The sequence below is a fragment of the Bos indicus x Bos taurus genome, chromosome 25 (genome assembly GCF_003369695.1).
Source record: "Bos indicus x Bos taurus breed Angus x Brahman F1 hybrid chromosome 25, Bos_hybrid_MaternalHap_v2.0, whole genome shotgun sequence".
NCBI lineage: Eukaryota > Metazoa > Chordata > Mammalia > Artiodactyla > Bovidae > Bos > Bos indicus x Bos taurus.
In genome coordinates, this window is record NC_040100.1 from 38,412,895 (window position 1) to 38,438,983 (window position 26,089).

Consider the following 26,089-nt stretch of genomic DNA (forward strand, 5'->3'; position numbering starts at 1 on the left):
GCCGTGGCCCCACCTCCAAGGCCCAGAGCCCGCTTCCAACTTCCCCTCGACGCCCCGCCCACCACGGCACTAACCACCTGCTGAACTGCACCGCCTCCTGAACAGATTCCTTCCTTAAGCCCCACCTCCTGAGCTCTGCGCCCCGCCTCCCAGGGCCCCGGCGGCGCTTGACCACGCCCCGAGCCCCACCCCGGCCCCGTGCGCCCGTCTCTGGACGCCTCGAATCACAGCCCTGCTCCCGCCCAGTCTACTGGGCAACGCCGCGGCCCCGCCCCACCATGGCGCAGGAGGAGAGAGCGGATGCCGCGCGCCTGCTGCGGGGTTTCGAGCGCCGCTTCTTGGCGGCGCGCGCCCTGCGCTCCTTTCCCTGGCAGGTGGGCGGCAAGGGGCGCGGAAGGTGGGTTGGGGAGCACCGAGAGTTCGCGGTGAGCGGGGCTCCGGAGTCACACACCCGCCCTCCCTGCCACGTGATGGCCTCTGCTACCTCGCTGGTCCGAGCGGCACGTCCGGTCCCCCGGGATGGCCGGGGCCGCGCGGGCTGGCGGCGAGGGGGCAGGCGCTCCACCGGTGCGCCCCTGGGCCCTCCCTGCGCGCCCTTGGGCCCACCCTGCGCTCAGCCCTCAACAGCCTCTTCCCCTGGACCCTCGCCGCCCTTCACCGCCTTTGCAGACAGAATTGGAGGAATGTGAGATTTCCTCCCAACTCCCCTTTTCTTTGGGTTTTTTAGGGTCATGGACAGTTGGTTTAAAAAAAAAAAAGGTTTTTTAGCCTGTTATCCTGACCATTGGGTAACAGCTGCTGCTGCTCGTTTAAACAGCCAGCATGCTCAGGACAGCGGGAGATCACGCTGTGTTGAGTTCAGTGACCAGGTCACAGGCCCTCTCGGGCCTCCAGCTTTTCATGTGTATCAGCAGCTTTGGACAAGTCCTCTCAGAGGCAGCTGATGGAAGAGGCAGGGAGGTACAAAACAGTCCCTAAAAGACAGAAGAGCTCACATCCCTGCCCTAGGGACCTGCCATTTGCACACAGGCTCAGGGCCGGGGTAGCAGCTTTATTCTGCCAAGGCAGGGGCTCTAATGACACTGCGTCCTTCATAATTCATGTGCGGTGAGCTCACTGGGATGACTCAGTTTGGACACAGAGTCCTCCCCAGGTCTGCCCCTTCTTAAGAGGGGAGGTCAGTCATCTGTTCTTTCACTGACATAAATCATTTGGCATCCTAGGAGATCATTTCCCGTCAGAAAGGAATATGTACATTTTTTAACCCAAAATTTAAACCTTCGTAATTGCATCTGTGAGGCCCCATGCGTATCGCCTGTAATTGTTTACAGTGCTTACTCTTCACCAGGCCCATGGTAAGTGCTGGCGTAGGCTCACCCCCAGCACCCATGCGGTGAGGACTATTGCTGTCATTGGTTTGACTACAAAAGAAGTCAGAGCTCAGATCTGAGAGACAGCCTGCCAGCTTTGAATCCTGGGCCGACCCCCACAAGCTGTGTGACCCTGGGCAAGTGACTTTGTCCAAGGACATGACACAGGAGCTAGGACCTGCACAGTAAAGCAGCCTGCCTGCCACGGGGAGGTCTCAGGGAGTCCATCAGGTGTTAAGGCCATGGCTCCTCCCATAATTCCTGGCCAACCAGTTCAGTCACAGAGCTGGTCTGTGAGACCCAGGTGAGACTAAGCTGCCATGGCTAATGCAAACCAGCAGCCTGTCTTCTGACATTTTCTGTGACTCATCCAGGTGTAACTCGGGACTTCTCAAGGTCAGGCTTTCAGCTGTCTGTGGCTTCTGCATCATTTGGCCCCAGGTCCCTGGGGAGAGATCACTTAGCACTTTGCCAACAATTCCTTTTGCATGTTTAATGTTGCTGTGATAATGCCCTTGAGATTTCTTTCTCTTACCGCCTCTCTCTTTGGATAGAGCCTAGAAGAGAAACTAAGGGACTCGTCAGGCTCCGAGCTGCTGCTGGATATTTTGCAGAAGGTAAGAATCACAGAATCCCTGGAATGCATCGCTGGCCTGATTTCCCGGTGAAGAGGTAACAGAAGCACCCTGGGTGAGCGTGTGTCCTTTAAAAAGAAAGACGTTGCATCTGGCGTGACCAGCTCAGACAACTCGGGCTCTTTTGTTTTCTCAGATAAAGACATCAGAATACACAATATGCTGCATGAGAGGAGGAAATCTGGGCGATGTTTTTAAAACCGTCCACAGAGGAAATGGGGATGACAGCTGTAGGTACATCTAGCCTTTACTCACTGCTCAGAGACTTTCTTCTTTACGTTTAAAGGGAAAATAAGCAGGCACGTCTTGCCCACCGGGTCTTTTTCTAGTTGTGGGTGGGGCCCTGCTTTTCAGAGGTGGGGTTTGAACATACCAAGGGGTATATCTTAGTCTTAGTATAACAGAACACAACACACTGTTTGGCTTATAAACAACAGGAATTTCTCTCTCACAGTTCTGGAGGCTGGGAGGTCCAAGATCAAGACTCCAGCAGATTCACTGTCTTGTGAGGGCCCACATCCTCATTCATGGAGGGCTGTCTTCTTACCATGTCCTCACATGGCTCGGGGCAGAGGGAACTCTCTTGAGGCCTCTTTTATAAGGGCACTAATTCCACTTATGGAGGCTTTACCCTTATAATCACACCCCAAAGTCCCCTCCTGATAGCTTGGGTGTTGGAGTCAACATGTTGATTTGGGGTGGACACAGATATTCGGCCTATAGCAGAGTGTTAGCGTGAATCCATATGCTCCATGTTCCTGCCCAGAAAGGGCATTAGAAACACTGCCGTGGACTGTGCCAGTGTTGTTCAGTCACTGAGTCGTGTCCAACTCTTTGCAACTGCATGGACTGCAGCATGCCAGACTTCTCTGTCCTCCAGTATCTCCCGGAGTTTGCTTAAATTCATGTTCATTTAGTCAGTGATGCCATCTCATCCTCTGTCGTCCCCTTCTCCTCCCGCCTTCAGTCTTTCCCAACATCAGGGTCTTTTCTGATGAGCCAGCTCTTTGCATCAGGTGGCCAAAGTATTGGAGCTTCAGCTTCAACGTCAGTCCTTTCAGTGAATATTTGGGGTTGACTTCCTTTAGGATTGACTGGTTTGATCTTGTGCCACTGTAGTGGAGAAATATTTTTAGGAAAGGGCTGATATCTAAAACTCTTTCCGATGCATGAGGATCACCCAGGGCCAGAAATCCAGGGATTGGGTAACTGGGGTTTTCCCTGTATTCGCTTGAAGCCCACGGGAAACTTAAGACAAAGTCTCACCCGCAACCCACACTGTGTTCCTTCTCACAGACCGTGAAGCACCCTCTGTGTGTGAAGCACCCACCATCAGTGAAGTATTCCCGGAGCTTTCTCTCCGAGCTCATCAGAAAGGTCAGTGATGGGCACTGTCCACCCAGTAACCAGGAAGCGTCTGGGACCCAGCCGGCTCTTCAGGGGTGGACTTTGCCTGTTGGAGCTCAGATCCATCCTGTTCTCTTTTCCTGCTCTGCAGACCCCCGTAGAGCAGGGGCCTCCCCATCAGTGAGACACTGTGGGTGGGGCGGGAGGAAAGGAAAGGCCAGAGTCCTTCCTGCCTGCTTCCAGGGGTCTGCAGCAGTGGCAGCATCTCCTCTGTGGTCCTGCTTCCCCTCGCCCCACAGAACCTTCCCAGTCCTACCAGGCAGCCCCTGAGTGTGGGAAACCCCACCTGCTCCCTGCTGCCCTACACTGCACCTTACCTGCACCCTCTCTACCCATCTCGGAGGTGCCCTCAGCTCCCCCCACCAAGTGACCTATATTAAGTCAATCACATCCCAAATCTCACCTCCAAATGTGGTGAAAATCCTCCAGCCGTTTTTACAAGTCAGAGTAAAAGCAAAGAGGTGGAACCTTGGTTTGAATCACAAGGGTCGACTTAAGCCTCCTGCGAATGCTGTCTCCCTGCCCACCCCCAGCACGAGGCTGTCCACACGGAGCCGTTGGACGAGCTGTACCAGGCGCTGGCCGAGGTCCTGACGGCCGAGGACCCCACCCACTGCCACCGGAGCTATCTGCTGGTAGGAGACGCGCGCCTTCCACACACACAGTTAATTCAGGGTCCCGTCAGCCTCATGGGGGTTCAGTCCCTGACTCTTCTGCTCTGTGGTCTTAGATGAGGTCAGTTAACCTTCCTGGGCCTCGGTTTCCCCACCTGTAAACCAAGCCCTTCTGCAGATAACACCTCTCTTCGGGGCGGCTAGGGTTAAATTAGGTAACACACTGAATTGCACAGCAGTGACCTGGTGCTCAGACCTCAATAAACATTTGACGGATATATGTGGGCTTCCCAGGTGGCTTAGTGGTAAAGAACGCGCCTGCCAGTGCAGGGGACATAAGAGACACAGATTCGATTCCTGGGTCAGGAAGATCCCCTGGAGGAGGGCATGGCAACCCACTCCAGTATTCTTGCCTGGAGAATCCCATGGACAGAGGAGCCTGGCGGGCTGCAGTGCCTAGGGTCACAAAGAATCAGACTGAAGCATCATAGCATGCATGCATTCCTACTGCTGTTGCAGGACGGCAGTCTCTCCCTGCTGTCCACTGCCACCATCACCAGCCTGATAAATGCTGTGGCCTCGTGACTGGTCGTCTGGCTTCCTGCCCCACAAACGTCCATTTTGCACACAACAGTTTTTGTTTTGTTTGTTCTTTAACCTTTTACTATAAAACACAGATACAAAAAACCACGCAAAGAATTAGATTATCAAATTGCTGTAACTGCCAGTCTAGCCGAGGACTTTGGCAGCCAGCCCACAAGGCCCCCATCTGACCCACCTGCATCCCAGCCTGCCCTCCCTCCCTTTCAGAATCATCACTCGGAGGTCTTTTCACTGCCACATGCACTCAACTCTAAATGCCTGCACTTAGTCTTGTCCATTAACAAGGTTTGGCTCAAAACCTCCCTTCATCCACGGTTCCCCCAGCTCCTTCTCTTCCTGGCGGTTTGGGCTGGACAGCTCTGTGCAGGCTGACTTTCATTGCACACACGTGATGCTGTTCACCCTGTTCCTTTGTCCTCTGTTCCCCACAAACTGGAGGCTGGATTCCGAGGCCCACTGGGACGCTTGTCTGTTTGATCCCTTAGCAAGAACACTGCATAGGTCCCGGAAGGCTCATCATCTGTTTTTATCCACTTCGTGGGAGCACTTATGATGCCTAAAGGTTAGACCCATTAATTCATTGGAGGATGTAAAAGTGACTTGCTGAATCATTTTGTTTTCATTGGCTGGAGAGATTTTGTAAGGAAATGCTTCCTATTGGCTTTACTTGGTTGCGGAGGAAAGGCCGGATACAGACTTGACCCTTCCCCTTTAAAGAGAGTGAACTGGTCTCCTGTCATTCCATTAGGGCTTCAGTCCGTTGCAGGTCACATCACTTTGTTGTTGTCCAGTTGCTCAGTCGTGTCTGACTCTTTGCAACCCCAGGAACTGCAGCACGCCAGGCTTCCCTGTCCTGCACTATCTCCCAGTTTGCTCAAACTCATGTCCACTGAGTCAATGATGCCATCCAACCATCTCCTCTGTCACCCCCTTCTCCTGCCTTCAGTCTTTCCCAGCATCAGGGTCTTTTCTCGCGAGTCAGCTCTTCCCATCAGGTGGCCAAAGGATTGGAGCTTCAGCATCAGTCCTTCCGATGAATATTCAGGGTTGATTTCCTTTAGGACTGACTGGTTTGATCTTGCAGTCCAAGGGACTCTCAAGAGTCTTCTCCAGCACCACAATCCAGAAGCATCAATTCTTCAGTGCTCAGCCTTCTTTATGGTCCAACTCTCACACCTGTACATGACCTCATGTCCATATAGTCAAAGGTCCGTATACTCAAAGCTATTGGAGAAACCATAGCTTTGACTATAGGGACCTCTGTTGGCAAAGTGATGTTTCTGCTTTTTAATATGCTGTCTAGGTTTGTCATAGCTTTCCTTCCAGGGATCAAGCATCTTTTAATTTCATGGCTGCAGTCACTGTTCTCAGTGATTTTGGGCCCAAGGAAAAATCTGTCACTGCTTCCACTTTTTCCCCTTCTATTTGCCATGAAGTGATGGGACCAGATGCCATGATCTTAGTTTTTTGAATGTTGATCTGAAAGCTGTAAGTCCAAAATCAGGGGTGTCGGCAGGGCTGATTCTGAGACTGCAAGAGAGGGATGTGCTCCAGGCCTGTCTCCTTGGCCTCAGATGACCATCTTCTCCCTGTGTGTGTGTCCTGATGTCCTCTTCTTACAAGGACCCAGTCAGATTGGAGTACGGTCCCCTTATGCCCTCATTTTAACTTGATTCCCTCCATAAAGAGTGGTTAAGATTCTGTGCTTTCACTGCCAAGGGCCCAGAGTTCAGTCCCCAGTCAAGGAACTTAAGATCCCACAAGTCACACAGCGTGGCCCAAAAAAAAAAGGCCCCATCTCCAAAAAAAGGTCATATTCTGAGGTGCCAGGGGTTAGGACTTCACCATACAAATTTGCGGAGGAAATGATTGAACCCGTGACAATCTCTTAATTTCTTTTCAATTTTTAAAATTTCACTCCTTTACATGTTCTCTCTTAAGGGTTTCCCTGGTGGTTCAGACAGTAAAGAATCTGCCCACAATACGGGAGACCCAGGTTTGATCCCTGGGTTGGAAGGATCTCCTGGAGAAAGGAACAGCAGCGCACTCCAGTACCCTTGCCTGGAGAATCCCATGGACAGAGGAGCCTGGCGGGCTACTATCCATGGGGTCACAAAGAGTCAGACATGACTAAACGATTCAACTTAAGGGTTTATCTGATTTTATGTTTTATTTTTATCCTTACGTTCCTTTGAGCAGCCTTTATTTCTGAAATGCTGTTTTCTGTCATTTATCACACATTCCTGAGTGTTTCTAGTGGCCTTACAGGCCTCGCCCCGGAAGTCTCACTGCCCCCACTGCCAGAGCAGGCCGATTCCCTCCTAGGTGGGCACCTGGGCTTTTCCAGCAAATGCCTGTTGGCTTGGGTCCTCCTCAAGCCCCACTACTTCCTCTTCTGTCCACCGACACGCTGAGCACACAAGGGTTGTATCACCCGCCTGCTCAGAACCCGCCAGTGGCTCCCATCACATTTAGACTCCAATCCTACTTCCTTACATGGCCCCCGAGGCCCGCCCTGGCTGCTGGATTAGTAATTGTCTCTCCTGGTTTCCGCCCAGCCTTCAGGTGACTCAGTCACCCTCTGCGAGAGCATGGCCATCGTGTCTCATGGGACCACAGGCCTGGTCACGTGGAACGCCGCGCTCTACCTGGCCGAGTGGGCCGTGGAGAACCCAGCGGTCTTCGCTCACAGGTGAGCTGGGGGCGCAGGGCCAGGCCCCCAGGAGGGTCTGCTGCCGGGCACTTGTGGACACAACACCTTCTCCTCACCTTCCAGAATGGTCTTAGAGCTTGGCAGCGGAGCCGGCCTCACAGGCCTGGCCATTTGTAAGACATGCCGGCCCAGAGCATACGTCTTCAGCGACTGTCACAGCCACGTCCTGGAGCAACTGCGAGGGAACGTCCTTCTCAACGGCTTCTCGTTGGAGCCAAGCATCGACGCCTGGGCGCAGCACCCGGGACCGCATACCCCCGAGGCAGAGCGCCCCTGGGTGACGGTGGCCCGGCTGGACTGGGACACAGTGACAGCGCCGCAGCTCGCGGCTTTCCAGCCGGACGTCGTCCTTGCAGCAGGTACCGCCTGGCTTTCAGCAGGGACACAGCAGTGGACACTGCCTGGCGGGAGGAATGGCGGGACCTGGGTTGCGTGGGCCTCCAGGGTGACGGCACAGCACGGGGCGTGCCTCCTGGGGGCCCTGAGGCCGCAGCCGCCCCGTCTGAGACAGAGGCCACGTGTCCTCCCACGCAAATGGTCCCTCCTATGGAGGAACCAGCTCTGCCCAACAAGGCGTGCAATGAGCAGAACAGGCCCCAGGGCACCAGACCAGTGGGACCAGTCTTAACCAGGCCACAGCCCAGCAGCCAGACTTCACATCCCTCTCCAGCAGCCTGAGGGAGGCCTCTCAGTCTCTTCCAGAACAAAAAAGAGAAAGCCAGAGTAGCCCCAGGGCCCACCTACACCTGTCTTCAGATGGGGTGGAAGTGGCCGCGGCAGCCTCGCCTTTCCAGGACCACGGACAACGACCTGATCCCAACTCCTCTGTGTGCCCTGGGCCGGGCCGCGGGTCACGGAAGGGGTTCTGGGGGCCCCCCCATCTGCTCCGTGCACACCTGTGCGTCTCTGAGGCCTAGGGCTCTGCCTGTATGCCTCTGTCCTAGTCCACGAAATGAGCCCCGCAAGCAGGGCCCACCCACTTCTGGTGCAAGGACAGGGCCCATGAGAGAAGTGGCGTTTGGCCTGGCCACCAACAGGCCCATCCTGCTCCGCAGAGCTCACCCAGCCCGTCTGGCCATTGGTGCTGCCCTCTGGCCCGGCCATGGCCCTGAGACTGAGGCTGGGGGCAGCAGAGCACGCAGTCTAAGCGGTACACCCCCGCGGGCCCAGCTGGCGGGCGGGAGGGGCCCTGTCCCCACAGGAAGGAAACCAGAAGTCTGGGGCAGAGTCAGGTTTGCCTCATGAAGCATCTTCTAAACAGGCCACGGGCAAAGACTGGATTTCTTGTGAAGGAATGCCAGTGAGTCCTGGATATATTTCACGTGTTGTAGTGTCTTTCAGCAGCCTTTTTGTCCTGCTAACGTTTTCTGTTTTTACCCAATGTAGTCTTCTTACCATCCAAGAGCACAAACCTAATTAAACCACTGCTTTCTGGGCCTTCACCTCCAAGTGTCAGCATGGAAGCCCTCATCCTGGGGGAGCCCTTCCAGTAACCTGGGTTTCCATCACAGACGTGCTGTATTGTCCTGAAACGGTCCTCTCCCTGGTTGGGGTCCTGCGGAAGCTCTCCACCTGCCGGAAGGACCAGCGGGCTCCTGATGCCTACATTGCCTTCACCATCCGCAACCCGGAGACGTGCCAGCTGTTCACCACGGAGCTGGGTGAGCCCCGGGCCCCAGGCCAGGCTGCTGTCTGTGAGAGGCCTGCAGGGTCACTGCACTGGCCCCATACAGGACTCCAGGGAGCACAGAAACCAGGAAAGTAAAAGGTTGGGGGTGACCTGGAGACAAACCAGGAAGACCCAGACCACCGTGTGCTGGAGCGACACCTGCACCCTCTGCCCAGGTCAGCAGGGGATGAGGGGGGCAGCTTATGCGGTGACCTCACAAGTCTGAGAGCAGCAGTCCTACTGTGTGTTTGGGGGTTCTAAGAGCCTTCAGTCTTTGTCTATGGAAGGGACAGGGCGGTGGGCGCCAGCCAGTATCAGGGTAGACGGGAGCTGGGCCACTGTCTCCAGGTCCTCACTGTACAGCAGAAACATCTCCCTCGGAGGTGGGACAGGGCTGGCAGGCAGGGGCCCTCAGGGAAACAGCGACCACCGTCACTGGGTCAAACACACAGTAAGAGTCAGGGGTGCCTTAGAGGAAGGGGGTCTGCCTGACTCGGCTGTGGGGAAGTGGGGGGCGGGGGCGACACTGTCCTTAGACCTGACCTGTGTCAGCCCCTGTAGCACCTGGTGGGAGCATGGGGGTGCTGTCATCCTGTCTCACCCAGAAAAACACCGGGGTGTAGGGCAGCTAAGTAATCATCCAGGCATCCAGGGACTAGACCCAGGCACCCAGCTTGCAGTCTCCACCCGCTACCCCATGACCCCCGCCCTGCAATCCCCAACCACGTGCCAGGCGTCATCAGGGCTTCCCACACAGACCAGACAGCCATGCAGAGCCTTCCCACGGCTGCCTCTGCCAAGAGAGATGACCAGTGCCCACCCACATATACCATGTCTCACTGACTCGTGTTTGGCCTCAAAGAATAATGAAGTCCTTTTTCAGATGCTTACAAGGAAAAATATCCATGCTGTATTTTTTAATACAATTTTTTAATATGTATTTGGCTACTCCAGGCCTTAATTGCAGCACACGGGATCTCTAGTTGTGGCGTGTGGGACCCAGTTCCCTGACCAGGGGTGGAACCTGGGGCCCCTACATTGGGAGCGCAGAGTCTTAGCCACTGGACCACCAGCGAAGTCCCCTCCAGGCTGTTTTAAGTGAAGAAATCTGAGTACTAAACAGCATATACATATACTGTATGTGCTGTGTGTGTGTATATATATATATGCAGCATATGGGAGAAGGAAATGGCAACCCAGTCCGGTGTTATTGCCTGGAGAATTCCATGGACAGAGGAGCCTGGTGGGCTGCAGTCCATGGGGTCACAGAGAGTCGGACACAACTGAGTAACTCACACTCACACATGCAGCATATACAGCCCATTTTTATTTTTAAAAATAATCACAGTAATACAGACGGGGAAATTTCATACAAGCTAATTAACATTATTAACATGTTATACTTGGACAGCAGGATCATGAAACTTACACAGTATGTCTACTATTTCATTTTTATAAATACTGATTTTTCATTCATAAAAAACTGATGACAAAACCACCCTTGCCAGGGACTTGTCAGACATCTGTGCTTACAGAGAGGACGTAATCCCCTCTGACACAGGCCCAGCCTCTGAAGGCACCAGGCTGAGCAGTCAGGCAGACGTGGGTTCAGACCTCGGCTCCTACTGAGCTGTGCCCGGTGAGAGGGTGGAGCCCAGAGGCAGAGAGCGACGGGGAACCGACAGGGCCATGACCTCTGAGGGACACACACAGCCCAGTGTGCAGATGCAGGAAAGCTGGCTGCTGTGAGCTGCTTACCAAGGGGATTCCTGGTCCCACCCTGGAGGCTGGTTCTGGGTGTCTGTCCCAAAGCCCCACCCTGATAGGGTGGCGTCCCGCCCCCAAACCCCAGCACCCTGAGATGCGTCTGTTCTGTTTCCAGGCCAGGCTGGGATCCCGTGGGAAGAGGTGCCTCGTCATGACCAGAAACTGTTTCCCTACGAAGAGCACTCGGAGATGGCGATTCTGAAACTAACGCTGTAGTTTTTACAGATGGTTCTGAAGGACAACCTGAAAATCAAATCATTGTCCTGGAAAGAGTCTGATAAAACTTCCACTGGACTTGAATGTTCAAAGGATGTTAAATTCTGAATCCGGAACCGTAAAGTGTTCTAACAAAATATAAACTGCTCGAGTGTATGGGTACCCTCTCTCTGCCAGCTGGCTTATTTCTTAAGCAAACCACCGTTAAGTCAGAAGTGAAATTTTTGGCTCAGACAGAAGGATTTCATTTGTGCAGATAAAAACATATACCAAGTGTGTTTTCCCCAACCTGGACACACGTCCCTCAGAGCCATGCTGCAGTGGGATGCATCCTAAGGTCCCCTGTTGGGGGACCGGGGGGGGTGGGGGAGGACCTGCGGTGCCTGTTTTCAAGGCAGGAATCAAAATATTAGGGACACGCCTGGGCAAATGCAGCGGGAGACAAAACCGGGATCTTGAAGATGCTGCAAGCAAGTAACAGGAAAGTTACTTCCCTCCTCACAAACTGAGGGGGGAAACACTCACAGAAGATAGAAAAGAAGAAGGAATTCAGAGCCTCCAAAGAAGGTAGGAGGCTGAGCCAGCTTCCTGGGCCACCAACCCCTGATTACCAACAGTAGCCTCATTCTCCAGGCGGCGCCCACTGCTGTCTTTCCAGTGGCCATCCACCAGGCGGCACCGCCCCACGGCATCCCGCCAGCAGCGCCAGCCGCGAGGACAGGAGGGGGGTGCTCCTGAGGAGGAAGGGGAAAGGCGAGGGGGTGGGCATCCAAGGCGTCCCGCACGGGACACCTCACTGGCCCGAGGGGTCACGTGTCCGAGATCAAAGGGAGCACCATCCGCTCCCAGCTCTCATCCCAGCGGAGCTGCTCTGACTCCCGGAGGCTCTCGCGGAACTGGTACAGTTTGCCAGCAGGATCAGGAAACTTTGAGAAAAGAGTCTAGAAGAGATGAGAACTTACCTCATCACCGCTTCCCATTCCCCACCCCATGTCCCCCCACCCCCTGAGCTGCCCCGCCTCCCCCTTCCCAGCCACACCCCAAACCCAGGTGCCAGACATCACCCCCCTCCAACCCCGTTATCCCACTGAAACCCTCCCTACTCCCCAACACGTGCAGAACCACCCACGTCCTAGGGTCTCCAGCGAAACTCCCACTCTGGCCCAGCTTCCCCACCAGGCCTGGCTGATAACCCTTCTCATCATCTCTGACCCCCACTGCCGACCCAGCAAGCCCCCACTTCATCGGACGCAGGGGAGCCCTCTGGCCCCAGCCCACTCCACCCCCTGGGGTTCCGACCTGACAGCACAGCCAAGCGTCAGTGTTCACATCCACACCATCCACATACTGTGACCTGTGGCAGCCCCCACCCCTGCTCCTGCCAGGCTCTGCTCCCGCCAGGAGTACCACCCTCTTGCCATCTCCCCAGCATCCTCCTGTCCATCTGCTAAGATCCAGGCAATGCCTGTGTTCTCGCCAACCTGGCTAAACTAAGGTGTCTGCAAATGCCAGCCTGTGGGACACCTGTGGCCCTCCACTTGTCTTTGTAAATAAAGTTTTACTGGAACGTGGCCATACGCCTTCATTCACAGACTAGATGCTTTCACATTACAACAGAGTTGAGATATTTTGACAAGAGACTATGGCAAAGTCTAAAATTCTTTCTGGGCCTTTCCAAAGTTTCTTGCCTTTGGGCTCAATTGTCAAGAATGACGACGTATTACTTTTTGTAATTTGTAGTAAGAAAGAAGTACCCTTTGAATACGCCCACCCATCTTGCAAGGCTGGTCCAGGAAGCGCCCCTCGTGCCTCCCTCTTCCTCCTCTGATCCAGTACCCCTTAAATGGCACATGGTCCACTCAGCTCTAGCATCACCTGTGTGGTATGAGCTCCGTAAACCCAGATGGCAGGCGGGGCAAGCCCTGATTCCCCAGGCCCTCTGGGGCCCAGCCTCTGAGACTGCTACTCCTTCAGCAGACCCAGCCTAGGCCCACCCGCCCAGCTGCAGGAACAACAAATCACCGAAACCCCACGAGCCCTGGTGTGGGGCGGACAGACAACGCCACCTGTAGCTGAACTGCCAGCTCCTCCGAGTCCTCGAAGACCAGCCCGTTCTCCTCGTGTTTCACAAGCTCGTGTAAGCTGTAGAGAGAATGGCGGAGGGTATGAGAGCTCCCGGGAAGAGAACAGAACCCACCCCACCCGCGGGCTAAGGTGGGAGTCAGGAACAGTCAGTCTGTCCTTCCCTTCAGGGAGCCTGTCCTTAGACTCAGCATCTGAACTGAAAAACGACCTGGAAGGACACGTGTTAGGAATTCAAACTGATTTGGGGAAGGAGAGGCAGTGAAGGGGCATTCGGACTTTTTGTGCTGTGTGCGCTCTTCTTGGTGAGTTCTGGGTTTTTTTTTCTTAATTCTACAGCAGAGAAATCAGGTAAAGGGCAACCACACTGGAGGCAGGCTCAAAACTGATCAGGAGCTGATCCCAAAAGGATGTGAACCTAGAGTCTAACATGCTGGCTTTCCCATTTAGAAGCTGGCCCCTCCGCTCATGGTGGGGCCACTGCACCTAAACCTCTTCTAACACTGACCTCTCCTGCCCATCTTTTCCAAGAAGAGCGGAGACAGAAATAGACACATCCAACTGACTCGAACCCAACTACGTGAGCTGAGACAAAAGGGACAGAGAGAGAAATCCCTGAGTCGGGTGGGCAATCCTGGCCACCATGCCACGCCGTGAGCACACGCCCCCAAGAAGAGTATCTGATTCATCATTTTTACTCTCCTCCCCGCCTGCCTCAACATCAAAGTGGAAGCCACCCCGTTTGGTAGGGCCACAGCCCACCCACGGGGACTACAGGGGCTCCTGTTCCCTAGGGGTGGCCGAGCTGCACAGATCAGAAGCGGCACCCTCCCAGGAGGTTTCCCAGGCAACACTAACCATGCTGGCTCCCCACACCCCCCGCCACCCAGCTGCTGATTTGAGAATATAACCCGGTGGGATTATTTTTCACTCCTACCACTGAAATTTCACGGCACACACTGGCAGGCAGCATCCGAACATGTCCACCACCTTCATGGGCAGGTCCAGGCCGCTGGAGGACCGGTGCAGGCAGACGCCCAGGTCTGCAGACCCTGCAGGGCGAGGACGAGAGTGACGGGGCCGTCAGCGCCGGCCGTGCGCCCAGTGACCACGCATCCCGCAGGACCGTGGACAGAGGCAGGCGGGGAGGAGAGGAAAGGGGCTAATCACACCCCCAACCCCGCGTACAGATGCCTGGAGCTGGCCGAGTGCCCTGGCCTGAGGCAGGGACACAGGGGCGCTTCCCACATGCTGCTCCTGGCTGCTCCGCCCTTTCTGAGAACTCCCGGCCCATCACCAACGTTTTTATATAAACGGACCCTCTTTTTCTCCTTAACCACAATTTAGTTTAGAAGAAGCTGCAGCAATTACTGCTTCCTGAGTTCAGATCTTCTGCTCGGGGTAATGAAAATGTTTTGGCGAGACACAGTGGCGGTGACCACAAAACACATATTGCATATTTTTGTTTGTATTTTATCACAATAATTACAGTAAGAACCCAAAGCAGACCCAACAGAAAACCAGCTGTCACTGTGAACACAGAGCCAAGGAAGCACCCTCATATCACTCAGCGCCCTGGGAACTCCTATCTAGAAAGGAACTTCCCGCCTGAGACGGATTATTTAGATGCTGAGATCGATCAGCTCTGAGCCAACAAGCTCTCCCCGAGGGATCAAGACGGCAAGAGCCAGGCGGCTGTCCTCACTGGCTAACAGACTGCACTGTTGAACTCTTGGTCTCCGCACCGCCCTGACTTGGCCCTACCCAGCCCCGCCCAGCCCTTCTGCCCTTGGGAACAGCAGGACTGAGCTGGAGGGCGTGGAGCCCCAGAGCACTCAGACGTGACCTTGGCAAACAGACAGGGAGGAGCAGGCACACCGGGAAACTGCCTTGTCTCCAGGAGTCCAGCCAGGACCCATCCCAGCCTGAGGCCTGTGTGTGTGTGTGTGGCCGGGGGGGGGGGGGGGGGGGGTTGCCAAAGCAGAGAATGGCTTTAAATCTTTAAAGAGTTATAACAACAGGGAATATGCAAAAGAAGCTGGTAAAACGTTTACCATCTGGCCCTTTTCAGAAAAACCGTCCCCTGCCCTGGATTATTTGCTGCTATTTAGTTGCTAAATTGGGTCTCTTCTGTGACCCCACGGACTGCAGCCCGCCAGGCTCCTCTGGAAATGCCCATGGCATTTCCCAGGCAGGAATACTGATGCGGGTTGCCGTTTCCTTCTCTAGGGGATCTTCCCGGATCAGGGATCGAACCTCTGTCTCCTGCACTAGCAGGCGGGTTCTTTACCAAGGAGCCCCTGGGAGGCCCGCTGCCCTTGGGTATTCCCCTGTAAAGCCCTCCCTCCCCCCGCAGGCCTCCCACCAGACACTCTCACCCAGAAGCAAGGGATAGTCCTCAGCTTCCAGCCACGGGGTGCAGACCTGGATGTGCCGGAAGCCCTTCTGACAGATGAGGCGGCTGTAATAGTCCTTCAGAGGTCCTTTGCCTGGCAGGGGAAACTCAGTCACCCACTGGGCACCCCTCCGCCCCGGCCCACGCCCCCTAGCCTGGGAAGCCCCTGCGAGGGCATGAGCAGCAGGCCCACACTCAGCAGCTCCCATCAGGCCCCAGCCAGGCGCCCTCCAGAAACACCCGCCCAGGGGGGTGTGCACCCTGACGGCAAACACCACAGCCCTTCCCCCAGCAACCTGTGCCCAGGGAACCTCAGGCTGGGAACGTGTCTAGGATAAACTCTGGCCAGTCACCAGCGTGCCCTCCGAGACAGCTTCTCACACAGGCTTCCCTGGCGCCCTGCCCAGGACCCCCAGGCAGCACAGCCTGAGTGGTGGGCCCCTGCCACCCCTGGGAGTCTGGGGGCCAGGAGGAGAGCAGTGTCCAAAGCAGGGCTGCTGGCCCAGGGCCCTCCTCCTCCAACCAAACCTCCTCTGCTTCTCTCTCTCCACTAGGAAACAGTTTTACACTGGACAGTGGACTCTCATTTAAAAAGAAAGAGGGTTTTCCTGGTGGCTCTCAAGAATCTGCCTGCCAACACAGGAGACGTAGGTTAGATCCCTGGTCCAGGAAGCTCCCACGTGCTGCACAGCTACTAAGCCGGTGTGCCACAGCTACTGAGCTTGCGCCCTAGGGCCCGGGGGGCCAGAACTACTCAGCCCGCACGCTGCAGCTACCGAAGCCCACAGGCCCCAGAGCCCGTGCTCTGCAACGAGAGAAGCTGCCAGAATGGGAAGCCCACACGCTGTAACTGGAGCGCGGCCCCCACCCCCCGCAACCAGGGAAAAGCCTGCACAGCAATGCAGACCCACTGCAGCCAGGAAGAAATAAGTAAAACCATTTTTTAAGAAAAGAGGCTTGAAAACCACTGTATCTCTGAGGTTGCCCTATCTGAGGTTCAAATCTAGACTCTGTGCCCTGCCGTGAAGTCCCTGTCAACTTCAGCCTGCCCCTCCATTAAGCTGGCAGAGAGAACCATGCATCAAAGAGTTAGGCTGACAATCAACGAGACAGCAAACATCACAGGCCTGACGTGGGGAGGGCCTTCTGTCCCCTCTAGTGACCCATCTAATACAGAACAGGGACGCTCCCGGGTGGGTACCTGTTATGACACAGACCAGAGAAGGGAGGCTTTCTCCACTGTCGATCAAGTGTTCAAATTCTGCGTTAAAAAAAAATAAATACGTGATAACCAAGATCAGGGAGTCGGGAAAGTAAGGGGCTAATGGGAGGGGTGGAGGGCAGGGTGCTGCTCCTAGCCACACAATCCTGGAGGGGACGCTTCAAAGCCAGGGGGTCACTCACTGACCCAAATGGGGACCCAGGCCCGCCACTGCCACCCTGTGTCCTCAGGCTGGCCCACCCAGTGGCCCTGGAACATTCTGCCGAGGACATCACGTGAGGCCGGGTGAACATCCCGCAGCTAAGGACACCCCGGCAAGCCCAGCTCCTGATCACAGCCACACACCTACTTTCTAATGCTGCCAGCAAGATGGAGAAGTCTTCGTCCTCTACAAGAAAAGAGAACTGAGTGTCATGGGTCGGTTTCCCGTGCTTCCCCCACGAGCTCGTGCGCTCCCCTTTCTCATCGGGGCCCCAAGTACGTGGGGGCACAGGACTGACACTCGTGGGAGCCCCAAGTGCCCGGGAGGGTCCTGAGACCTGTCCAGCTCGTGCTGCTGACCAACAGGGCCGGTCGCCCGCAAAGATGGGTCACCGCTCCACTCAAGGCATCCCGCTCCGTGAAGGCTGACCTCTCCGTGCCCGGGTCTGAGGATTCTGAGCTGAAGGAGCGGAGAGAGCCCGTGAGCTGCCACAGAGCAGGCTCTGGGGCCCCGAAACAGGTGTCTCCTGCCGGCGAGGCTCGCAGGCAGTGGCCGGGGTGCAGCCACAGCCGAGCCACCAGGTGGCCCAAGCACCCGGGGCCTGGGCACTGGCCTGCCCCCACTTTCTCTCATCATCCCTATTACTGATGTGTCGCCAGGCACCGAACCCACAACAGCAGACAAGACTGACTCAGCCGTGCCTTCGGGGGCTTACTGTTGTAATCACCCCGTCGGCTTAAGACGGGGATGCTGTGACCACCTCTAACAGCCCCCAGATTACTGAACAAAGACCAGGTGTGCGGAGAGCCGCTCACAGAGGTTCTCCTCACCCCCCAGGAGGTGCCCAGAGAACACACAGGTGCACAGACCCTGCCACAGGGTCAGGAACCCTGGCAGGAGGGTAAGGACACCCACAGCCTAGTGCGGGGCAGACACCTCCCTAAAGGGCCAAGGAGTAAGCCCTGTAGGCTTTGGGGGCCACATGGTCTCTGTTGCGGAGCTCAGCTCTGCTCTTGTAGCGCGGAACCAGCCACGCACAATATGTAAATGAACGCACACACTGCATTCCAATAAAACTTTACTTATAAAAATAAAGAGAGCAGGCCTGCAGTCATAGGTTGCCAACCCCTGGTCTGATGGATCCCCAAGTCAGCAGCGAGCATGAAACAAGGCACCTGAAAGCAAGCTGAAGACAGCAGACTTACCAGGCCCTGAACACAGGGTAGGTGTGGCTCAGCTTCACAAAGAGCTGATGTTGCAGGTCCAAGGGCGTCTCTTTAAAGAATGATGCTGGCTTGTCGTACACAGTCACAGCTCTGCAATGAGATCGTTGGGGTGGCTCTAGGGAGGGGCAAAGAAAGGCCTAAAGAAGAAAAAACCCAGGAGGATCCAGAAGAAGGGTGCTTGGAGATCCAAGTCTCAACAGTAAACTTCAGAATGACTTGGAAAGGGACTTCCCTGGCAGTCCAGTGGTGAGGGCTCTGCACTTCCAACACAAGGGTCCTGAGTTCAATCCCTGGTTGGGGAACTAACATCCCACCTGCCAGATGGCGTGACCAGACAAAACAAAAAACCCAGATACACAGTTTAAAAGAGTCCAATTAAAAAAAGAATTACTTGGGAGAAGCACAGAGAGAAGGTTCAACACCAAAACTGCCTGGACCGCCTGGCTGGCTGGCAAAAAAACTCCAGCCTCCTGCCCGCTCCACTCCCCCAAACCAGCAACCACTCCCCGGAGCCCCAGGAACTCCCAGTGCCTTGCCAGCATGACACAGCAGCTGGGAGGGACCCCTACTTGATGCCCCAGTTCTCAGCCAGGTCGTCCCGCATCGCGTTGGTCACACACAGGTTCAGGTGGGACAGGCGTCCGCAGAGCTTCTCATACCTGAAGAGAAGTATCAGTGTTCAACCTGGAGCCCTGGGCCGAGCACCACCACCCGCCACCAACCAGCATGGGACTCGACACCTTCTGGTATCGAAGAGGCTACAGAGCTGGGGTCTCTCAAACCAGGTCACTGGCAAGGTGCCTTCCCAGTGTTTGCACTGAGTTCCACCACCTATATTTCCTTCACACCTTTCTGTAAATCAGATTGCTTTTCAGCTTAAACACAATTACTTTCAGGAGAAATCATATTATCACTAGGGAAGGGAAAATCCAGTCTCTCCTGCCATAAAATGAAGGAGAAATACAATAAAGGCCTCATCATCAAATCTCAGCCACATTGCCCTGTTCCCTGCAAAGGCTGTGGGGCTGAGGCTCACTCCCACTGTGTTACAGAGGGAGCTGGGCAAATGTTGTGCGTGCGGGGTGCTAAGTCGCTTCAGTTGTGTCTGACTCTTCACAATGCTATGGACTGTAGCCCGCCAGGCTCCTCTGTCCATGGAGATTCTCCAGCCAAGAATACTGGGGTGAGTTGCCATGCCCTCCTCCAGGGGATATTCCTGACCCAGGGATCAAACCCACGTCTCTTACGTCTCCTGCGTTGGCAGGCGGGTTCTTTACCACTAGCGCCACCTGGGAAGCCCTATCAAATGTTAGAAAGATATTATCAAGAGATTAGTTCCACACTGAGACATGAGCCCTGGCGACCGGAAGAACTGAAAAAGAACTGGAAATGAACAGGGTTATTGAATGTGTGTGTGAACCAAGGCCTTGTCCTCACTCAGGATGCAGAGAAAGCTCCAGAGAAAGTCCATCCCGGGCATGGAAGGTTGGCGCTCACACTTATCAGCTGTGTGGCACGTGACATATGGGCCCCCGGCCCCAGTTTCCTGGTTTGTAAAAGGAGAGCAGTCACGGGACGCCCTCACTGGGTGGCAGTGGAGTCTGGATGGGAGAAAGGCTTGGGCTGAAGCCGTGCAGCCAGTGCATGCTGACAGCCGCAGTGACTACTACCCACGAATGACCCATCAGGGGAAAGGCCGCAGCCGGCCGATGGCTCGAGGCTGCAAGTCCACACCGAGGCAGGCGGTATAACTCGGGCTCAGAACCCGGCACTGGCTCTTTCAGACACCCTGGACCCTGTGCAAGCCTGCTGGGAAGAGGACTTCTAACACGACCAATATGTCTGGCAGGCAGTGGTGGTCCAAGGCCATTTGTGCTGGCCGTAAGTGGGGTCTACAGATCCAGAGGGAGCACACAGCTCTCCCGAAAACTGAGGGTGTGTGTCCTCGAGATGAAGCTGAATTCTATCCAAGTAAGAGATGTACTTGTGTGTACAAAGCAAAGAACAAGTGACGCCTGGCGGAGAACCTCACAAACCAGAGTAATCTGGGGAAAGACAACTCACGCTCATGGAAACATGAGTGGCATGGTTTCTGCCAAATTCTGAAGCAACCTTCCTGCTAAGAACACTGGACACAGAATCCATGTGACACCGTACCCTTGGAGGATTTAAACTTATTGAAAAGTAAATAAATAAAAGTGTGGATTTGTTAAAGAAAGGAGCATGGCATTGCTTCCTCCTGCAAGCAGAGCCTGCTCCTGAGGCCCTTCTTCCCTCCCCCCAGCTCACAGCTCACAGACTGTGGCCCACACCCCCAGCTGCCAACAGCGGCCCCCACTTTGCATCTGGGGATCTGGTCTGCGTGCACCAGGGACCCCAGCTCTCTAGCTGAGCACTCGTCCCAAGCCTGAGACAACAGGGTATTGAAGCGCCCCAGGCTCAGTGGGGGTCAGAGGACACCAGGTGAGCAGGAGTCAGGCTTGCTCTCTCCACAGAGCCGGATGAGATGCAGATGAGAGCAAGGGGCTCCCAGGACCTGAGAAACACCTCCAGAGGGAAGTGTGGGAAGAGAAAGGTCCTGATGACACCCTTTCTGAGCTCAAAGTTGGCCCTTTCTCAAGATTTCTCAGTTTCATGGGCCAACAAATGCCCTCCTTTGCTCAGGCCTGTTTTTATCACTGGTCACGAGCATCATGCCAACACCCAGCCTTGCCCTCGCCCCTACAAGGCACACAGGGGACCAGCTTCCCCATGTCTCTGCACTGGCCCTTCTTCCCACTGCAGTTTGGAGTCAGTGTCTGCACCCTCCTTCCAGACCCTCACCATTTGGCCAGCAGAACGAGGGGGTGGCTGGGGCCGTGCACCAGACCCATAATGGAGTAGCCGTAGTTGTGCCAGTCGACAACAAGCTTGCTCCCACGGAGGCAGCCTGCGAACCAGCAGACCACAATGGCGGGCAGGCCTGGAGGGTTCTAGGAAAGAGAGACTTGAATGAAGAGGAGGAAACCAGACCATGGTTGAGAATAAACCAAGCGAGAATAACGTACATGGCAAAGAGTCAATTCTGTTTACAGAGCTCTTGAAAACAGATAAGCAGAAGACCCCTCTTCTTCACCAAAAAGTATAAAAAGTCATAAAAAAGAAAGCTGATCAGATGTCCATGATGGTCCAGTGGCCAAGACTCTACATTCCAATGCAGGTAGCCTTGGTTTGATCCCTGGTCATGGAACTAGATCCTACACGCCACAAATAAGGCTCAGCACAGCCAAATAAATAATTAAAAAGAAAGAAAGAAAAGAAAATTGATCAACATAAAAAGTCCAAGAGCACTGATACCCAAGGAGACAAAAAATGGAACAAGGAGGTACCATTTTTCACCTGTCAGAATGGAAACTCAAAACACTTATGATGCCTGGTGGTGAGGATGAGGGGGGAAAGGCCTCTCTGTTGGGTAGGGGGATAAAATGACCCAACCTTCTCTAGTACTATCCAGTAACCACATTTTACAGTATATGGACTCTGACCAAACACTTCCCTTACTGGGAATTTATCCTAAAAGAGAAACTGCTGCTGCTGCTAAGTCACTTCAGTCGTGTCTGACTCTGTGCGACCCCATAGACGGCAGCCCACCAGGCTCCCCCGTCCCTGGGATTCTCCAGGCAAGAACACTGGAGTGGGTTGCCATTTCCCTCTGCAATGCATGAAAGTGAAAAGTGAAAGTGAACTCGCTCAGTTGTGTCTGACTCTTAGCGACCCCACAGACTGCAGCCTACCAGGTTCCTCCATCCATGGGATTTTCCAGGCAGGAACACTGGAGTGGGTTGCCATTTCCTTCTCCAATGCATGAAAGTGAAAAGGGAAAGTGAAGTCGCTCAGTCATCTCCAACTCTTAGCGACCCCATGGACTGCAGCCCACCAGGCTCCTCCGTCCATGGGATTTGCCAGGCAAGAGTATTGGAGTGGGTGCCATCGCCTTCTCCGAAAAGAGAAAGTGGACCCATGCAAAAGACATATGTTCACTGATGCTCTTTGCCACTTTGCCAGATATGTTTAAAAAAAAAAAAAAAAACAGGAACAATCTGAGTGTTTATTAAGATGATACTAAATAAATACATCAGGGTATATATCATACTGGGATACGATACAGTCAATTAAAAGAAGGAACTTTTCTGTTAAAAAGCAGTGACAATAAGAAGCTAAAACCATAACTTCAGAACTAGAATGAAGACCTAGTTCAAATCCTGACTCCAGCACTTCCCAGCTGTGTGACAACAGAACCTCCCTAGGTTCAGGTTTTCTCATCTCTAAGTGTACATAACACAAGAACCTATTTCTTAGGATTGTTGTGAGGAATTAAATGAGATAATGCATGTAAAACATTCAGATATGTGGTAAGTAACTATCTGCAATGACATTGAAAAACAGAAAGGATGGGAATCATAAAGAGGATGGACACAGACCACAGGCTCCTAGTCAAGTGTTTAGAAGTTTATATACACACACATGAATATGCAATTCATTTACCAGTTTGTACATTTTTAAGACTAAAATGTAAAGAAAATTATTAACAGTGGTTCTCACAGTGGGAGGCAGGGCTGACACATACCTGGAGAAAGATGTAGGCTGCTGGCTCCGTGCACATCAACTTCCACAGCAAGTGTACTGCCTGGAATACAACTTTGACCCCGTACTGGAGGACATGGGGCCCAACTGCAAGACAGAAAACAGCTGTCACTAGTGAAGGCTGTTGGTGTTTAGTCACTAAGTTGTGTCTGACTCTTTGTGATCCCATGGACTGTAGCCCACCAGGCTCCTCTGCCCATGGGATTTCCCAGGCAAGAATACTGGGGTGGGTTGCCATTTCCTTCTCTGTGGGATCCTCCCCAACCAGGGACTGAACAGGCGTCTCCTGCCTTGGCAGATTCTCTACCAGTGAGCCACCTGGGAAGCCCCGCTAGTAAAGGAATTCTTGGTAATTTGCAGATGCCCCCCCAAACACCCAAACACACACACACACACACACACAGAATCTAGAGTTGAGTGCTTCCTACCTGCAAGTCTCTGAAGGTCTGTCAGACCCACAATCTGAATTTTGTCGCTCTGCAAGAGCTCATCGTGGGGTTTGGAGTCTGAAAAGAATGTCCTCTTTAATGTGCTGGACAAGACAACCTAATTTAAAGTCTGATGATCCCTGCCCCACCCCTCACCCCCTCCCCAGACTGAATAAGGAACAGCCATTTTGGAAAGACTTTCCCAAACCTCTCTGTTCCTCAGTAGCCAAAACAGAGAATGAGGCCAGTTCTTGTCCAGACTTCTCTAGACCAACCACAGAAGGAGGGCCAGAATCTTATCCACTTTCACTTAACACAATGCCAGGTACACAGCAGGCACTAAAGCTGACCTAGGTTTCCTGGATGATGGAATTATCACATCCCAGGGAGACCTCTAGGAAGTCCCACTCCCACCCCTGACCCTGGGGTAGCAGACTCTAAACAAGGACCTGAGGCAACCAGTGCTATTCCGGCTTTCCCCTGATATGGGGTATGTTTAGAGCTACCTCCTGAAAATGTCAACGTGGGGTAAGATGGAGGAGCAAACACCGCTGCCCCCTAACACTAAGGGAAAAAGCTGGGCATGCTGAGAAAATGAAACATCTCCTGCCTGCAGAACTCTGCACTGAGGGTGAGGAATGGAGACAAGTTGCCCGTCGGCTCAGACACAGCCTCAGAGATGTGCTTCCCAGCACTGGCCCTGGGGTCACACCCATCTGGGTTCCAGTCCCATCTTTTCACTTACTAGGAAGAATAAGACTATGCACTGAGTTCATTTAGCTTAGCACAGTCCTGGCATATGGCAGGCGCTCGGTTAATGCTGATGTGTTCCTAGGTCTCTAGAACATCCAGACTGGAGCGGGGGCGGGGGTGCAGAAACCTGGCAACATCTGTCCAGGCCAGAACAGTCTCAGAGGGCTGCCTGAGGGAGGAGAGAGAGAAAGCGGGCGCCCTCGGTGCGGCCACCCTCTCCGACCCCGGGGTGGTCAAAGCCGAGGGTCAAAGGCTGACAGAGCAGCCTCCCTCCCGGAGCCCCGGACACTCACTGCAGAACCCCAGGAGGGTCACGGAGAAGCCGCTCTTGGCCAGTGACAACGCGTGGTACTGCATGCGGGGGCTGCGGCCCACGTCGCCCAGCACCACGACAATAACGTGGCGGGCCGCGCGCCCCCACCGCCAGTGCTTCCACGCCACCAGCAGCAGCGGCGGCAGGAACAGGGACAGCGCCAGCAGGGCCACGATAGAGGCCGCCATCTTGGCGGGTCGGCGTCCGTCACGTGACAGCGCTCCCGCCGGCCGGGCGCGCAGTGCGCAGCCGCAGACCGGGCCTCCGAGGTGGGCGGAGACAAGAGGGGCGGGAACCTGGTTCCCTAAGCTGGGGTCCACGGAACCTCCGAGGAGCCCCTGGGAGCCGAGCTTTGGTGGTATTAGGGTAAAGTTGTTATTATGTAGGGAGCTAGGAACATTTTTTTCCCTTCATATTTCTAAGATAATTCACAATATAGTGAAATAACAGTTCGTTTGAACCTTGTATAATGTTGAGAAAAGGGGCGAGATGCCAAAATGCATACCTGCTGGTTCTAGCATATAAAAATCAAAATGACTATTGTACGAAGTCAGGGGGTGATCTGCTTTGGAGGATTAGGGAGTGAGTTGGGGTGGGGGCAGTTGTGAGCTGGTGGGGAGGCGGGTGGTGGGCTGTTTCTCGATCTGAGTGCTCGTAAGGTGGGTGTGGTCCGTTTGGGAAAATTCATCAAGCAGCGAACTTACTCATTTTTCAGGATGTATGTTGTACTTGAGGTAGCGCTAGTGGTAAAGAGCCTGCCTGCCAATGCAGGGGACTTTAGAGATGCAGATTCTATCCCTGGGTCAGGAAGATCCCATGGACGAGGGCAAGGCAACCCACTCCAGGATGCTTGCCTGGAGAGTCCCATGGACAGAGAGGAGCCTGGTGGGCCACAGTCCATAGGGTCGCAAAGAGTTAGACAGGACTGAAATGGCAGCTCAGTACATGTTGTACTTGAATAAAATGTTTAAAATAGAAAAAGGGAATTCCCTGGTGGTCCAATGGTTGGGACTTTGCCCTTTCACTGCTGAGAGCTGAGTGGGGGAACTAAGATTCCAAAAGCAACATAGCATAGTCAAAAAAGAAAAAAAAAATAAGAAAAATAAATATATAGAGAGAGAAAAAAGGACAAGGAAGGAAGTAAAAAACATAATGATTTTAAGTATCCACTGTAGTAAGGGAAAGTTTCACTAACCCTCCTGTCTCACCTCCCAAGGTAACCACACTAAAGAATTTTGTGTGGGTTTCTGTGACAGCGTTTTTACTTTAAAAGGGGTCCCCTTGAAGTCACCCCACTGCCCTCACCTTGGGAGCTGCCCCAGAATCTGCACAGTGACCACCTGCTCTAGAGGGTTCCCCCCACCCACCCACTCACATGTTGGACAAAAAATCAACACAGCACCTCCTCCATTAATGAGAACCCAGACAGAGCAGCACCAGGGGCCCTAGAGCCCAGCTCAGGATGTGGCACGTAGGTCATTTGCTTCTCACAATAGCCCTGTGACTCCTGAAGGTCACATCCTTAGTGAGTGTGTGGCAGAGGCAAGGCTTAAAACCCGAGCAGAAGAGGGTGAGGAAGGAGGAGTAAATATGTATAGATGGAAGGGTGGACAGACAGTCACCTGTGGGCAGCCTCCACGCCCCAGTTTCCAGGGAGGCCCTGCCTTCAGTTGTCTTGCTGGGGTCATGAGACAGGAACACGGACTCTGCCCCTCCAGGCCCCCTCTCTGGTGAGACCGGGCTGGGATCCAGAGACCCCGGCCTCAGGGGCTTAATGTTGAGCACATCCCTCTCTGTCAGCTGGCTTTCCTGACCTGTAAACTAAGGGAGGGGCACTTTACACCTGAGAGG

At 54.1% G+C, this 26,089-nt stretch overlaps 2 protein-coding genes and 1 pseudogene across 4 annotated transcripts; 2 read left to right on the top strand and 1 right to left on the bottom strand.

The window, feature by feature from the left end:
• The first annotated feature begins 220 nt into the window (after nt 1-220).
• EEF2KMT (eukaryotic elongation factor 2 lysine methyltransferase) lies at nt 221-11,156 on the top strand. 2 transcript variants are annotated; one of them, XM_027526929.1, is made up of 8 exons: nt 221-374; nt 1,925-1,987; nt 3,302-3,382; nt 3,946-4,047; nt 7,188-7,321; nt 7,406-7,701; nt 8,854-9,003; nt 10,894-11,156. In XM_027526929.1, the coding sequence occupies exons 1-8, from the start codon at nt 279-281 to the stop codon at nt 10,992-10,994; spliced, it is 1,023 nt and encodes a 340-aa protein (XP_027382730.1). In that variant the 5' UTR covers nt 221-278; the 3' UTR covers nt 10,995-11,156. The 2 variants fall into 2 exon arrangements, with proteins under 2 accessions (XP_027382730.1, XP_027382731.1); XM_027526930.1 differs by lacking the exon at nt 221-374 and adding an exon at nt 1,665-1,766.
• Nucleotides 10,317-24,460, bottom strand: ALG1 (ALG1, chitobiosyldiphosphodolichol beta-mannosyltransferase). Of its 2 annotated transcripts, XM_027526928.1 has the most exons (14): nt 24,219-24,307; nt 23,918-24,094; nt 23,173-23,250; nt 22,728-22,831; nt 20,945-21,093; nt 18,691-18,780; nt 18,101-18,211; nt 17,233-17,354; nt 17,043-17,081; nt 16,673-16,732; nt 15,455-15,565; nt 14,014-14,128; nt 13,061-13,136; nt 10,317-11,935 (listed from the first exon to the last, which is right to left on the bottom strand). In XM_027526928.1, the coding sequence occupies exons 2-14, from the start codon at nt 23,946-23,948 to the stop codon at nt 11,804-11,806; spliced, it is 1,218 nt and encodes a 405-aa protein (XP_027382729.1). In that variant the 5' UTR covers nt 23,949-24,094; nt 24,219-24,307; the 3' UTR covers nt 10,317-11,803. The 2 variants fall into 2 exon arrangements, with proteins under 2 accessions (XP_027382729.1, XP_027382728.1); XM_027526927.1 differs by lacking the exon at nt 23,918-24,094 and having other exon boundaries at nt 24,219-24,460.
• Nucleotides 19,960-20,581, top strand: LOC113883306 (annotated as a pseudogene).
• Nucleotides 24,461-26,089: the final 1,629 nt, after the last annotated feature.